This window comes from Pempheris klunzingeri, chromosome 15 (genome assembly GCF_042242105.1).
Source record: "Pempheris klunzingeri isolate RE-2024b chromosome 15, fPemKlu1.hap1, whole genome shotgun sequence".
Classification (NCBI taxonomy): Eukaryota; Metazoa; Chordata; class Actinopteri; order Acropomatiformes; family Pempheridae; genus Pempheris; species Pempheris klunzingeri.
The window spans coordinates 21,727,066-21,742,191 of record NC_092026.1 but is presented as its reverse complement, the minus strand read 5'-3'; the positions used below and the strand labels follow the sequence as shown (position 1 = coordinate 21,742,191).

At 40.0% G+C, this 15,126-nt stretch overlaps 1 protein-coding gene across 1 annotated transcript in view; it reads left to right on the top strand.

Moving 5' to 3' along the window:
• LOC139214251 (collagen alpha-1(XI) chain-like) overlaps nucleotides 1–8,962 on the top strand; it is an 80,426-nt gene extending 71,464 nt beyond the window's left edge. The window contains exons 55-67 of the mRNA XM_070845054.1: nucleotides 394–447; nucleotides 2,407–2,514; nucleotides 2,656–2,709; nucleotides 3,289–3,342; nucleotides 3,940–4,047; nucleotides 4,337–4,390; nucleotides 4,480–4,515; nucleotides 4,629–4,682; nucleotides 4,977–5,238; nucleotides 6,119–6,231; nucleotides 6,400–6,468; nucleotides 6,636–6,869; nucleotides 7,389–8,962. Of these exons, the coding sequence (XP_070701155.1) occupies nucleotides 394–447; nucleotides 2,407–2,514; nucleotides 2,656–2,709; nucleotides 3,289–3,342; nucleotides 3,940–4,047; nucleotides 4,337–4,390; nucleotides 4,480–4,515; nucleotides 4,629–4,682; nucleotides 4,977–5,238; nucleotides 6,119–6,231; nucleotides 6,400–6,468; nucleotides 6,636–6,869; nucleotides 7,389–7,535 (1,347 nt within the window). The 3' untranslated portion in view covers nucleotides 7,536–8,962. The remainder of the gene's footprint in view (nucleotides 1–393; nucleotides 448–2,406; nucleotides 2,515–2,655; nucleotides 2,710–3,288; nucleotides 3,343–3,939; nucleotides 4,048–4,336; nucleotides 4,391–4,479; nucleotides 4,516–4,628; nucleotides 4,683–4,976; nucleotides 5,239–6,118; nucleotides 6,232–6,399; nucleotides 6,469–6,635; nucleotides 6,870–7,388) is intronic.
• Nucleotides 8,963–15,126: the final 6,164 nt, after the last annotated feature.

Genomic DNA, 15,126 nt, shown 5'->3' with positions numbered 1-15,126 from the left:
AATGACAGCCCACTTACAAGGTTTTGACCAGAGGCTGTTTGGTGAAAATGCTGATGTGCTTTTAGCTCAGTATGTTTGGAATGTAGGCCAATTGCCTGCACTGATGTTGCCTGGCCCTGCATAACCCACTCTCTTTAGAAAGATTCAAGGTCAGAGCGTGCGTCGGCTGAACAATTAGTATGTACATGAAACTGCTGCTTGTCAGCAAATGTTGGGTAATTTCCCTTTCAGAGAATAATTACCTTTTCTGTGTCCTTTTGTAAAGGTTTATGTGAAAGGTTTTGGCATGAGGGAGTGTAGCTGTTAAGTTAGTTTGTTAATTACAGTGATATATTCGTATATTAAGTATTCATGTACAAAATTATAATTGTATATCATTGCTGTTCTTCACAGGGACCTGTTGGACAGACGGGTCAGGAGGGCAGACAAGGAGAAAAGGGATCCAAGGTAAATTTCACTAGCTTGGCTTTTACAAATTACAACTATTGCAGTTGTAGATCTTTTGCTGGGATCAAATTTGGAGAATTATAAGTAGGCAATAAAAGGCTACAATTTGATCCTAATTGTCAAATGTTATCACAGCTGAATACTTAATGTTGAAATTGAAACACCACTGAATTTAATTTCAATCGAACAATCAGTAGCGCCAATTCATAACAAGCGTCATCTCAAGATGCTTTCCATAAAGAAAACCATCTGAATTTATGTTTCTTTTGTATTGAACGACTTAGTTCAGTTGGTCATTTACAGATCTAAAAAATTCCATGTCGAGTCACACACTCGGAACATCCGGGCTACCAAGGATTATCATTCGAGTCTCAATGAATTCAATCAGACTTGTCCTATCAGCGTACATCCTGTCAGCCAAGATCAGTGAGTGACTGGAAAAACCAGACACTTCCAGTTTCCTGGAAGAAAACTATGTCACTTAGTACTGATTATATGGAACATAGAGCAACTGCTCCATTGGTACACATTCAATTATTAAATTAACTCTATTAACTTGCTAGCATAACCTTTAGATACTTCAGTTCATCTGAACGTGCCAAAATACAGAAATGTGTCTACAGGCAGCAAACAATTACACATCCACGGTATGAAGAATAAACTTTCCAGTAATTAATGTATATTTACAAGGGTTCAAACTGAGCTTTTCTTTTAATGACACTGTTATTTTCCTAATAATTAGTACCAAAGTGCAGAGTTATCTCCAGGAAACTTCCTAAGAAATTAAAACAACAGAACAGAACAACAAGTAATCAACCTGAATAACAACCTGTTAATTGGAAGGACTGTGTGGCGTCGTGAGACCGACAAAACAGGGAATCATTTCTAAAAATTGCCCCAGAGGGCAATAAGAGGTCTAAAACTCCACAGGGAACCTTTAAGTTATTTAAAAAGCTCAAATCTGTGTGGCCTTTGTTTGCTTCCCTAAATAGCTGCCAGACTTTCCAACAAAATTGAACAAAATGACATGTAATAACAGATGTCCAGTACATGACTGAAAGGGCAAAGGAGTACTGATTTTAAACCCTTTCTTCCAACATCCTGACCAGGTGTACATTGAAATGTTCACCGCAGACCCTGTATATTTGTAAAAATTGGTCAATTAAGTCTCACAGAAGAAGCTTGGTGTTTCTGGAGGCTAAAATCCATAACATGCTTGTGTTTGCACAGCCTAAGAGAGTGGAGGGGGAAAAAAAAAAAAGAAATTCTCTACAAATCAGTTGGTTCAAAGAAATCCACAGACAGAAAACCTGGCAAATCTCAGACATAACCTCACTCTTCCTTTTGTTCTTTGTCATCCTCCGTCTCTCACGCTGCTGCAGAGACACACACATTTACAAAGTGCACATTCTGTCCACATTGAGGTAAAGGATTACAGATGATTTGATGGGACAAGACAAAGCCTGTGTGGTGATCCTAGAGTGTCAAATCCAAGCCTAATTGGTTGTCAGAACAAGTTAATCCCCTCCTCCCATCAACCTAGTCGATATGACATCTCTGGAACTTCAATATGTAAAAACTTGCTGAGACAATAGAAAAGATCTGTTTGGATGTTGCAAATCCTTCAATCCTTCCAATCTGAGGTTTGCAAAATAAATGAATAATGTGACTAACACATACAAGATTGTGTATCAAGTTGGATGACCGCTAGCAGCATTGAAGAGCAGTGTTTTTCAGAGAGAGTCTTGGTTTTGTTTGTATCTGTTGCTCAAGGACCTTCATATATATGAGATCTATCCCCAAAATGTGCTTTTCAAGTGTTTTTTGAGGTAGGAAAAGCATTCAGCCTGTTTGTTTTGTGCACAAAAAACTCCAAAGAATATCTTTAAGTGCCAAGACATGTATGAGCCTTCTAGACCATGAATTGGGAGTAACTTGTTATGTGCTAATGCTTTCCAGGGAGAAGCTGGAGCCGAGGGGCCGGTCGGGAAAACGGGACCTGTGGGACCTCAGGGGCCTGCTGGAAAGTCTGGTCCTGAGGGACTGCGCGGAATTCCTGGCCCTGTTGTGAGTACATTAGATTTTTTATGCCACAGGTTTATTATATTATGATATGAGTGAATTATGAATTCATGCACAATTTGGTACCTCTAAAATTATTCTCATGTTATTAGCCAAATGCTGTAATTATTTTTTCTTTATTTTCAGGGTGAACAAGGACTCCCTGGTGCTTCTGGTCAAGACGGCCCTCCTGGACCTCTTGTAAGACATGTCCTTCCACCTCCTCAGTAAAGGAAATAGTTGTAGTTTTGTAGTCAAATGTGCTGACTGCCAACACTAGAGCACTTTAAAAAGTCAAAGTACATGATGTTTAGCCATTAAATGACATGGTAGACACTGGTAATCTATAGTTTTATGGTAAGTATATACCAGTTTTTGGTGTTATAACAGAGTATTAAGGCTGTAACTATTAGTCGATAGGTTGACTGACAGAAAAGGACCTACTTTGATAAGCTTCTGATCATTTTAGTCATTTGTACAGAAGATTAAGACAAGCGTCTTAAATATAAATATTTTTCATGGTTTTAAATGTTTGTACTTATATTTGGATAAAACATGTTGTGTGAAGGTATCACATTGGGCTGTGGGAATTTTCTGCAATTTTATGGACAACACGATGAATCACGTGAAAATAACTTTTTAGTTGCAAGTATTTCTTACAGCAGTTGTTGCAGTACCTCTGCAGGGTAAAGACAGTACAATCACCATGGGCTGTCACTGTAAAATAAGGTGAATTCTTTTCACATTATGCTTGACAATCTGATTCTATCCCCACCACAGGGACCCCCTGGACTTCCTGGTATGAAAGGTGACTCTGGATTTAAGGGAGAGAAGGCAAGACATTATTATGATGCTAATCTCAAATGGCTTCATTGTGTATTTCTCATATCTGTTTATGTGCCTTATCTGAAGCTTCCACAGTAAGCAAACATCTAGGCCTACTGCCTCTATCTCTTTGTTCACTCTCTCCCAGTGAGATGAAGAAAGGTTTGGCTCCGCGAGGAGCTTTCACACAGTGATTTAATGCAGTGAATGAATATGTATAAGTCCAATAATATCATCTCTGTAATGGTCATTGGTTTAATGCCAGCATGCAGTAGTCAGAAGCAGATGCTCATAACTCTGCCCAGCAGCAGGTGCCGAGGCAGGCCACCATTGTTAAATATGACTACCACTGTAAACACGCTAATTATTTATGGGTAGAAATAGGACAGCACTGAGGTCGTCTGGCCACGCATTGTGCATAAACTTGCAAGTTAATTTGCATTTTGGTTTCATTTTGAAAAACTGCCTTAATTTTCTGCAGAAGATGAATGAACGAAAATTAAACTTTTGTAGATATGAAAATTACTTTTTGTCAAGTTGAAATTAGTACAATTATTGTTTTGCTCTCATGATTTATTTCAATGCTTCCCTCTCTGCCTGTTCCAGGGTCACCCAGGTCTAATTGGTCTGATTGGGCCTCCCGGTGAGCCCGGAGAAAAGGGAGACAGAGGTTTGCCTGGACCACAGGGTACTGCAGGTGGCAAGGGTGACGCTGTGAGTCAATCTCTGTGTCAGAGTATGCTTTCTTAAACTATGCTATCCTTTGTCTCCGTGGGAATATGAATCTCGTAAAGTCATAGCACTGCATAAATGTATATGTAAAATGTGACTGTCCTAGACTAGAGGTTAAATTCCCACAAGACCTCCATATAGTCACAAGGGACAGAAAGTGAGACTTGCATTTAGATGATTGTATCACAGATATGTAGTCATATTACTGTAAGTAGGGCTGGAGACATAATGTATTAAATGTATTCTAACTGAATTTATTGTCCGTTATAAGGGTATTGGTGGTTCCCAAGGCCCGCTTGGCCCTCCTGGTCCCCCTGGTATTTCTGTAAGTTCCATGTCTTATTGATTAAATGTGTGCTTTTCCACTTTGTGGCATCATGACTGTTAATGGTCTTCATTTTGCTTCTTCAACAGGGCCCTCAGGGACAGAAAGGCTCCAAGGGATCAACTGTAAGATGTGTTTTCATGCTTTTCAGTGTTTTCATGCTATTCATTGCCCATAATGTGTTTTATGGGAATGGATTTCTTCTTCATTATGTCCATGATACCTTGTTTTCTCTCAGGGTTCACATGGTCAGAAGGGAGACCCTGGAATGATTGGATCACCTGGACCACCTGTAAGCCATCTGTTTATTTAAAGTGTAGATAGATCTCAATGCGCTTTATCTGTAGCATTATGATTAGATACAATTCTCAGTCATTTTTCAAGACAAACTTTTGCTGGTTCCTCCTTTTCCTGCTTTATGTTACTGTTAACATCTATGTGTTTTGATCTGAAGACGACATTTCTGGACTAAAAAATTAATAGTGTAAATAATTCTCAGATTAAACAATGGCTTTGGAAACCACCCCTTGACAAATATGCATCAGTGGTAATAATGTTCTGTTTGACCTTAACCTCCGTGTTGCAGGGTCCACCCGGTGACATCATCCAGCCGCTGCCCATCCAGCAGTCTGCCAGAAAGACTAGGCGGCAGGCTGAGATGCAGGGAGACGAGGCGTTGGCAGATTACGGCGTAGATCCCGTAGGTATGGAGGGAATGGAGGATGTCTTTGGATCCCTCAACAACCTCAAACAGGATATCGAACGCATGAAGTTCCCCATGGGCACCCAAGACAATCCTGCCAGGACCTGCAACGACCTGCACCTCAGCCAGCCCGACTACCCAGATGGTAGGATGCAGACAGAGTTAGTTTTAGTATCAACAATGAGGCAAAATTCGTCCACTGTTGGTCTACAGTTAAAGAATATGAACTCATCTGAATCACTTTCAATTATCACCATGAGCTTCAACTTTATAAACAGCGAATGATTCTTGGGTTTTGCCTGTCAGGCTACTTAAAAGCTGCTCTGTCATAATTCTGTGGGCTGTTGGGGCTATGTGAAGGGAGGACTGCAGTCACTACTCAGGGTTAAAACACCCCCTGTTCTTTTTTTTCTCTTTAGAATAAAAATATTTAATTTCTGTCATTATTTACATTTAACATTAACCAGAGCTCTTTGTCGTTTAAGACCAACATATGGCTGCAACAAAAGAATATTTTCATTAAAGATTAATCTGCTTATTAATCATTCCATTGTTTCAACTCTAAAATATCGAAAAGCAAAAAAAAAAAATGTTTCTCACAACATGGTAGAGCACAAGGAGATCTTATCAAATGTGGAAAAACCCCAAAATACTAAATTTACTATAATGTAAGACCAAGAAAAGAAGCTAATTCTCACATTTTAAAATCTGGAACAATTAAATGTTTGGCACTTTTGCATGAAAAAAATAATAAATAAAAAAAAGTTGCTGATTAATTTTATTCTAATAAACTAATCCAGTAATTGACTAGTTTAGAGCTGCAACTTCCAGAGTTCCTACTAAGAACAAACAACAGTCTTTAGCGTCCCTGTAGACATTCCCCCATGTGTAGCAGTCTTATCCAGGATAATGTGACCATTAAAAAACACTTGTGCTACTCACTCTCCAGAAGGCCAAAGCTTTGCTTCATGCTGCCGCCTTGGCTCTGTCACACGCCTGTGTTTCTCTCTCTCTCTCTCTCTCAGGTGAATACTGGATTGATCCAAACCAGGGCTGCATCGGAGACTCCATCAAAGTGTTCTGTAACTTCACAGCAGGCGGCGAAACCTGCATCTACCCAGATAAGAAATCCACAGGAGTAAGTAATGGGCAGGTATTTTACAGTAACTGTATTTTAAAGACACTTAGTCGGCCATATTGTATTCTATAATGCAGAGGCTATTTAACTACCATCTGTGTACATATGTGGCATGTTTAAAAGATCCGAAATTGTTATTAACTTCATTGTTTTGCTTGTTCATTTTAGGTTAGAATATCCAACTGGCCCAAGGAGTCTCCTGGTTCATGGTTCAGTGAATTTAAACGTGGCAAAATTGTGAGTCCACCCACATGATTCTCATTTTCTTTTCTAGTACCTCCCAGTAGACTGTTCATCATTTTTAGATGCGTTTTTCAATTTTGCTGCTCTATCACTTATCATTTACAATAACTCTTCCCCATTCTCATTCCCTTTCTCTTCCTCTCCCCCCCATCTGTCCCCAGTTGAACTACGTTGATGTGGATGAAAACACCCCCAGCACGGTGCAGATGACCTTCCTGAAGCTGCTGAGCTCCTCGGCACGGCAGAACTTCACTTACATTTGCCATCAGTCTGTGGCCTGGTACGACGCCAAGGCTGACAACTATGACAAGGCGCTGCGCTTCCTGGGCTCCAACGATGAGGAGATGTCTTACGACAATAATCCCTTCATCAAGCCACTGACGGACGCCTGCTCGGTAAACACTCCTTCTCTAACTTTCAAAACTTCTTCAACTTTTTTCTAAATCCCACGAAACCCTGTTAATCCTAACAAATATGTAGACATACAACAGTGTTTATGCAGGTACACAGCAGAGGCATCAAGGGATCAGATGCAGAATCTGATTTTGGTTAAGAAAGCAAATGCAGTTCCTCTTTGATTTTTATGCGCTAGATTTAGTCAATTAGTCAATACGTAGAAAATGAATATGCAACTTGTTTTGATCTCTGGCTATTTTCCTTAAAAATAACAAACAATCAAACATTAATTTCCAGCTTCTGAAATGTGAATATTTTCTGGATTTCTTAGGCTTTTTTTCTATTGAATTAAATTATATATGTTTCAGTTTTTAATGTTAAGATGTAAAGGCGTTATCTAAAGGCTTTAGGTGAGGGACAGTTTTTACAAATCTTTCACTGACAGTTGTTAGTTGCGAGCCCAGGATGACATCAAAGTTCCAGTACAGTAATCAAAGTTGTCTGCCCTTTGTTCACAGCTGAAGCAGGGCTATTCAAAGACGGTGCTGGAGATCAACACTCCCCGCATTGACCAGTTGCCCATCATTGACGTCATGCTGAATGACTTTGGGGAATCCAACCAGAGGTTTGGCTTCGAGGTCGGCCCCGTCTGTTTCCTCGGCTAGACGCGCCCCTACTCCCCGCTGAAGGACAGGGTCAAAGGGTACATATTAACACCCACATGCTGAGATCCGACAACCTTTACCTTCTCTCCCTGCAAAGCCAAAAACCTGTGTTTTCTTTAGTTGCCGAGAAGATCCACTCAAGGAGAAGAAGATTGCCCCTAGGCCCTGTCACGAAAGCGCTGACCAGGGGAAACTACTCCTCGCCCTTGTAGGGCCAGAATCACATGACTTTAACTTACATGTAGTAATGGGAGTGACATCAGGATAAGGACATTTGATGCCGTGGCGGACAGTGGCGCACTTTTAGCAACAGAGAGAGGATCCACTCACCCCAAGCCCCATCCTCCCTTGTCCTTCCCCTCCCACCACGCCTCCCTCTCTGGATGCTCTGGGTGCTGCTCTGAATACAACCACAGAGGTGCTTTTGTGCAAAATCACAAAACACTCAAGGTGCTACAAAACGTGCTTTTTGATAAAACTGTAATTATTATTATTTTGTACAATATTGTTCCTTTCCGAATCCACTCTAAAAACTTGCATGTGCCCCAGCTCTTAGAGTTTAAATAAATATTTGGTATAGAACTATATAGAAATAAATCCAATGAATATATTTGATGTGTGTTCAAAATAAATTTGCTAAAAAAAATATCATGTCTTTTGAAAACATAACAATTTGTAAGTATAAAGTAATCCATCTGTAAATAATATAACTTTCAGTATTTGATTTTTATGAGAGCAAACCAAACTAGAACACCGAACTCTAAAAGCATTTTGTCTTGTGTCATGACATACCACCATTTGGTATGCCCATCAGGATATAAAGCCATAATAAAATGAGATAGTAATATAAATATTGTAAGAAAGGGCTTATTCTTCCAACCTTTATACACACAGATGTTATACTGTACCTCAGTGTCTTTTACAAATGTGGGCATATTTGGCTCTTCAACCGTGTTAATATCTTGATAACACAATCAAGTCTGAATATTTGTTGAGTTAAAATCAATTCCAATTGTCTTTTTTAATTCACAAAACAACTCTGTTGATTTTCTTCTTTGTAACAATGAACAAAATGTCTTCATGTGCCTTGACTTGTTCATTCAAAAATATTAAAACTGGATTCTGAAAAATGTCGGGTTGAATGTCTGTATTGTTGGCTATCTGAGTGCAGAAATGATGAGTGCTCTTCTTGTGATTGTGCGCTGCCTTACACATGGTACACCATGGTAATTTAAGATTAGGGGGATTAGGGTTCATGTGATGGATGAACCCAGGCGCTGTGATCTCTTCTACTTGCTTTCTCTGACTCAGATTTGACTTTGATCAAGATCTGTTTGCATCTCCACCTCCTTAGCTTAGCGCTATGATAGCATAGACTTCAGAGCCGCTTTCAAACCTGTGTAATTACAGTATGTTTACAATTTATGTACAACTGAAATAAATGTTTGGTGCTTTACCAAATGCACACTGCAATCCTTTGCATTCACTTACAGATTATCCTATATTTCTAGTAAAGTGAGTCCAGAGAACCAGTGCATTGAGCCAAAATGCACGGTCACACTATGAATGACTGCTGCGATCTTACAGTACATTCCAACACTGGATGACTACAGCACTCCCCAGGCTGATTAGACCTCCCAATTGCACCACTGGCTTTTGTAGAAAATACAATCAGGCGCTATGTCGGATAGAAATTCTACAGAGTACAGTACAAAACAAATGGACTTCACCATCTTTGCTTCAAAAATGCCCCTTTTTCATCAATTTCACATTCTGTTAGAGAAAAAAAAACACCCAGACGTTCACTTATCTGAGACAACGCTGCTCAATTCAGTGTATACATCTATCAAACTACATGCTGTGTCATTCAGGCCACTTTCATTTATACAGATCGACATCTTTTGCATGGATTTCTTGATCCCCATTCTTCAGAGTGAAATGAATTGCTCACAGGTATCACGTGAAGTGTAATTTACTACATAATCCACATGATGCTGACATAATAATAGCTCACAGAGCGTTCGTCTGTGGTGCTGAGCAGTCCGCAGCAAATGCAAATTGACAGTAATTATCTTTTCCTCCCAAGGAGTTTGTCATTTTAGCAGTGGAGAGAGTGAAGGAGGAGATTGCATTTACAATAATAATGAATGTAAACCATGGGAGAGATTCTACAAAATAGATGCAGCAATGAATATGATTTTCCATCACTTTGAAAACAGCAACAACAAAAAAAATTAAAAATCTGGTTTGGTTCTCGTGCACATTTTCCTATAGTGATGTTGAATGCAACATGATATGTGAGGGATTTCATTTATAAAAGTTTCAGGGGTTAGGCAGAGGAAAATTGAAACAATTTAAGTATCTCATCATGTATTTGGTAGAAAAATATTCAAAATGATCCAGAGCATTTATTTTCCAGCTGCAGAGGATTCTGGCTTCCAACACCCACTTTTAACACACGTATGACAACAGGGGAAAAAAAAAAGACTTGTTCCCGTGTTCAAACAATTTCTAAAAGTACATGACCACAACCATTCCATGAACATGTCATGACCTTTATATACACAGAAATAAAACATTACGAAGTGCTATTACAGTGTCAAAACTAAGAACATGCTGTTGCCTGCCATTATGTATTTATGTCCCCTCGGCTAATGTTAAGTGGTCTGGACAGAGATCCTTTACCGCAGCCATTTTCTTTGATACGATGAGACACATAACAGCATTTCAGACGCTATTTATCTGTATTCATTTCCACTGGTGAGTACAATACTCTCATATTCTATCTTACAGCCTCGTCGTTTCCTGTGTCTCAGCACTGCTTTCAAGCTACATTAAGAAAAGTGCTTTCTGCACAAAAATCAGAACAGTTTTCATCCTGCCGCATGAATCATTACATCTGCTAGTAGAGCTCTCTGCGCGCTTCTTGAACCTGAATGCTGTCAACATGTTTTGGTCAGTGGAAGCACATATGGTGATGACTAATCATTAAGTTTGTGTGCCTGACCATTTTGCATCAGCTGATGGCCAGTCATCCTTTTTAAATTAGCACAGGGCCACCTGCTGTTTGTTTGTGAAGGCAGAACAACATGTTTCGCTGTTCGGTGAAAACGGCCGCAGAATCAAAACAAGGCAAAGAAAGTCAGGCTGCAGTCCAGAGAGAGGACGTTGCTGGGGTAAGGGGCTGCATGCTTACTCTGAACTTCTCCACTCCAAACCCATGCCTAAACCCAGCTAGTCACAGCCGATCTGTTGAGACGCCCACTTTGGTCAACATGCCTTAAAGATTCTGTCAAAACTCCAGGGCTGCCGTGGGCTGCAGTCACATCTGGTGAGATGTAGTTTCCAGGAGAAAGGAGAGGTGGAGATCCTTTTTTTTTTTTTTTCTATACTGTGGAACTGTTAAATTCTCTCTCCACTATTCTCACACATTATATCTACCCATTTAAGTCCTTTCCAGGGTCAGGAAGAGCTGGACCCTACCACAGAATGAATTAAGCCAGAGGACAAAAAAGCGCCCTGAAAGGTTTCCACTCTGTCTGAGGACTAATATGGAGAGGCAGACATTCAAATTTAAGGCAATGGTCTCTGCTTTATCTTACTTCGGTGGTTTTAAATTGGAACAAAAACTAAAAGCCAACACACACAAAGAAACAAACATACCAAAGGTAGATGAAGAGCTGTCACCACATATTCTCTCAATATTTAAAGTTTTTTTATTAACTCCCTAAAAAATAATAATAAAAATCGACACACTCATGAATCCCTTTCTGCACATTCCTGCACTACACTGATTCATTGAATATACTGCAGCACAGGTCTTTGTCACCTATTAAACCAATATTTTGGCATTTCAACACAGTGTTTAGTATAACATTTTCTATGGTTTTCATATGGTTCTACGGTTTGTTTCATAAAATATCAAATTCCAAATAGCAAATGAATAAATAAAATGAAAGAAATTAAATTCTAAACTGAATAAAATGAAAGAAAGAAAATTAAATTCTGTTTTGCTAGCTTAATTAATCAGCATGGCATTGTAGCTAAGTGAGTATATTAGGCTTCATATTACATCAGGGTTTTTCATTGGACTTTTCTTTGGGTGAATGGGGACAAAATCTGGGCAGCTAACTGACATCGAGCTGCTCTTAACAAAGCTTTTACCCTCCAACTACTTCAACAGACTCTGCTTACTCGTAACCACGAGTAGAAAACTTTTGTAGTACTACAAAGATCCAGGATGTACAAGATTGTGATTGAAAGCAAAAAAAGCAAAAAGAACAAGGAAGATAAAGATGGCTTGTTTAAAATAGCCTATGTTGTGTAATTCTCAGCTGTTTGAAGAGAAACAGTAGAAACAGCCTGTATTGACTGGTGTCTCTTATGTAGCAAGATAATTGCTTGTTCTCGTCTTTCAAGAAAATCACAGCAAAGAGAATTCCTACAACACAATGTAATGTATAGCAATGTGTAGCAATTTTGAAAGTGTGAACTGTCAAAGATCCCCTGAGCTCTTCATATGTCATAACTAATTTGAACTGGATTGAGTCTCAGAGCAGGCAGCAAGCCACTGTTATTGCTGGAGAGTCTCATCAGGAATGCAGGTCATGGTTTACGAAAACCCTTTGTTCAAGTACGCCAAGAAACTTCTGTCTCCTTCTCCTGTCAGAGACGCTCCTTGTGTTAAAGTATTCCCTGTTCAAACAGTTTCACTGGGAAACACTCCAACAGTACTGTGCTTCATTGCCCAACCCATCACCGTATCCTCAATCTGCAGCTCACTGCTGATCTGGGCTTGGAGACACTCCGCAGGTCTCCAGTTTATACGAGCTGTTCTCATTTAGCCTGAAGGCTGAAAAGGTGACCACCTCGGCCACAACATCTGAAACAAACGTGTGCCCCAAGTCACCAAACCTGACAGCGCTTTGCATCTGCTTGTCCCCTTTGCTGCATCCCCGCTGTCTGATAAAAGACAAAACGAACAATCTGTCCATGGTCCTTAGGAAACGCTGAAACATTGATTGGCATACCAAAGCGAAAAAAGCTTCCCACTAGGGTGAAGGTGACTCCTGCAGTCAAGGACGTGCTCTTACTGCAGCCTGCGAGCCCACTCTCTAGGGATAGGTCTGAATGGAAATCAATGTACAAAAGCCAAAAGCTTTTGTACATTGAAGGCTCAAGATAAATGCTAGAATCTATCTATACCAATGAAGAGACATTCTTTTTAAAAAGGCAATTACTAACCTACTTTGAGCACAGCATCTAAACTCAAGCCTCTTAACTGATGCAATATAGTGTTTTTGTATAGTCATTATCATGACATAAACTTAGGGTACTGATGTTTTACTGCTCAGTTTTTGCCCAAACAATTGTGTTGGATCATCAAAGTCACTTCTTCAAATGCTACAGCAAACGCTCTTGAACAACTTTGGGGAAAAAAAGCGAGAAATTAGATAAACGTCGACCAAAAGTAGCCTGAAGCACCTTTTTTTTTTTTTTTCCAAAACATATTTTCAGTCTTGTTCTTCAAAACAGTGAACGTCTGAAGGTTTGTGTTCACACAAAAGTTTGCATGCGGTCTCTTCTAAATCTCAACTGAAGTATAACAGCTTGAGCACAACTGACGGCTGTGTGTCTTCTACTCCCGCACCGACCACGACCTCTGCTCGTATGCATAATCAGCGCTCCACGCATTATGTGACGCCTTGTCTCAATCATTTCAAGCTCTGAAGATATTGTGTCATCTGAGAGGGACTCAAAGGCAGGAGTGAAACATCATAACAGCACTACGCCACAGTAAGCTTTAGTAATATGACAGATCTGGTATATGGTAATGATGCCATGGTAATCAGCAGTGCTAATATATATCAAAATACAAAAGGACATTTGCTTTTTTAACTGACCTCTCATGGTACCCTGCCATGCAGAAACTATTTTGTGTTATTTGTCAAGGTTGTGAGATATCCATCAGCAATTGCTGCTGCAATCCCATTATGGAAGGGGGTTTTATTATTTTACATTAAAACGGAAACGGTGCCCTTCTTGCTCTAGATTATCAACAGATAGGCTGCTGTGAATAGCTCTCATAGCAACAGATAAATAAAACAAATGAAAAGAGATGAGCCCTCGTGCTGATGAAATAAATAGGTGAAATGTCAAAAATGAAGCATCATTCACCAGTCACAACCTATTCCCACATCAAGGTGGGCCATTTAAAGACGACTCCCCTGCTACACTGTGCTGTCACAGACATTGCTGCTGCTGCTGCTAGTTGAGAATCCTACATGACTTAAGACAAACAGGTATTTATGTCTTACTTTGGACTCACTGTTGTGGTGGGTTTCCTGCATTGTGCTCCCTGTTTTGTCTTAGCATGTTGCTCGGCTAATCCAAGGATCATCTTAATAGCGTAGCAGTCAGCGCCAAGATTAACCGTATTACCAGTTGTTGCAATAAATGGTTCAATCTATGACAAAGAGTTCTTGTCTGAAATAACAACAAATAAACGTACTCGTGGTAAACATAAGCAAACTTATTCAAATATAGGAGTATGTGTGTGTAAGATTACCTGTAGAGCAAATGACTGTTATATTTTGATTACATTTACATGTCGCATTAGAGAAAAATAAATATGATAGTTGAATCTGCTAATTAATAATTATGTTGTCTTTAAATTAGGAATCAAAAAATGTTTTAATGGAACTGCAAAATTCATCAAAAAAGAAAGTTTGGACATCTTGTTTTAAGCCCCGCCCACAAAGCAGCAGAAGCAGCTCTGATTGGCACACACTCCTATGAACACATAGCAGCAAGCCAATCAGAGCTCCAGCTGTTACTCAAAAATTTGGACTTACTTCAATTTTTTTTTTCCATAAGTCCAAATGTTGTGCTGTTTTACAATCTACCATGAGTATGTATTATTTTTTATTATTATTCCTAACTTTTTAAACTTATTCTTAACTTAACTAACTTTTTGGCACATTTGGGCTGCCATATCCTACAGCTATTAGAGGTGTGCTAGAAAATGTGTTGGGCTCATTTTGGTGAACTGAACTAAAAATGTACACCAAACCACTGTAGATCAAATTGAAACAATACTGTCCCTTACCATGTCGTTTTCTCATAATCTTCCAAACTAAAATTGGCTATATTTTGCTGTCACAGTAACCTCCCTCTCTCCCTCCCTCTCTCCCTCCCTCCCTCTCTCAGCAGCAGCAGCTCTGATCTCACGCCTCAGTCTCCTATTTCCTGATGAATACTGCCAGCTGCAACTTTTGTCACAGCACATCTGCCGGTGTTTCCTCCTCGCGCGCACGCAACGAGCTGGCTTCATTAAAAGTGGAGGGAGGCAGCTGGATGATGTCACATCCGTGAAGACGGGTCCCTGTAGCCTCTTCTTAACGCAGCCAGGATTTTCGCTGCATGCATGCCCGCAAACTTTTTTCTCCCCTCCTTGCAGTGACGAGGTTTCTCCCCGCTGCCCACATGGTGGCATGCGTAACGGGGACGAGTGGATGGATGGATGGATGGATGGATGGATGTGCGCCCCCCCCTCCTCCTCCTCCTCCTCCCCAGGACGCCGTGCTTTTCC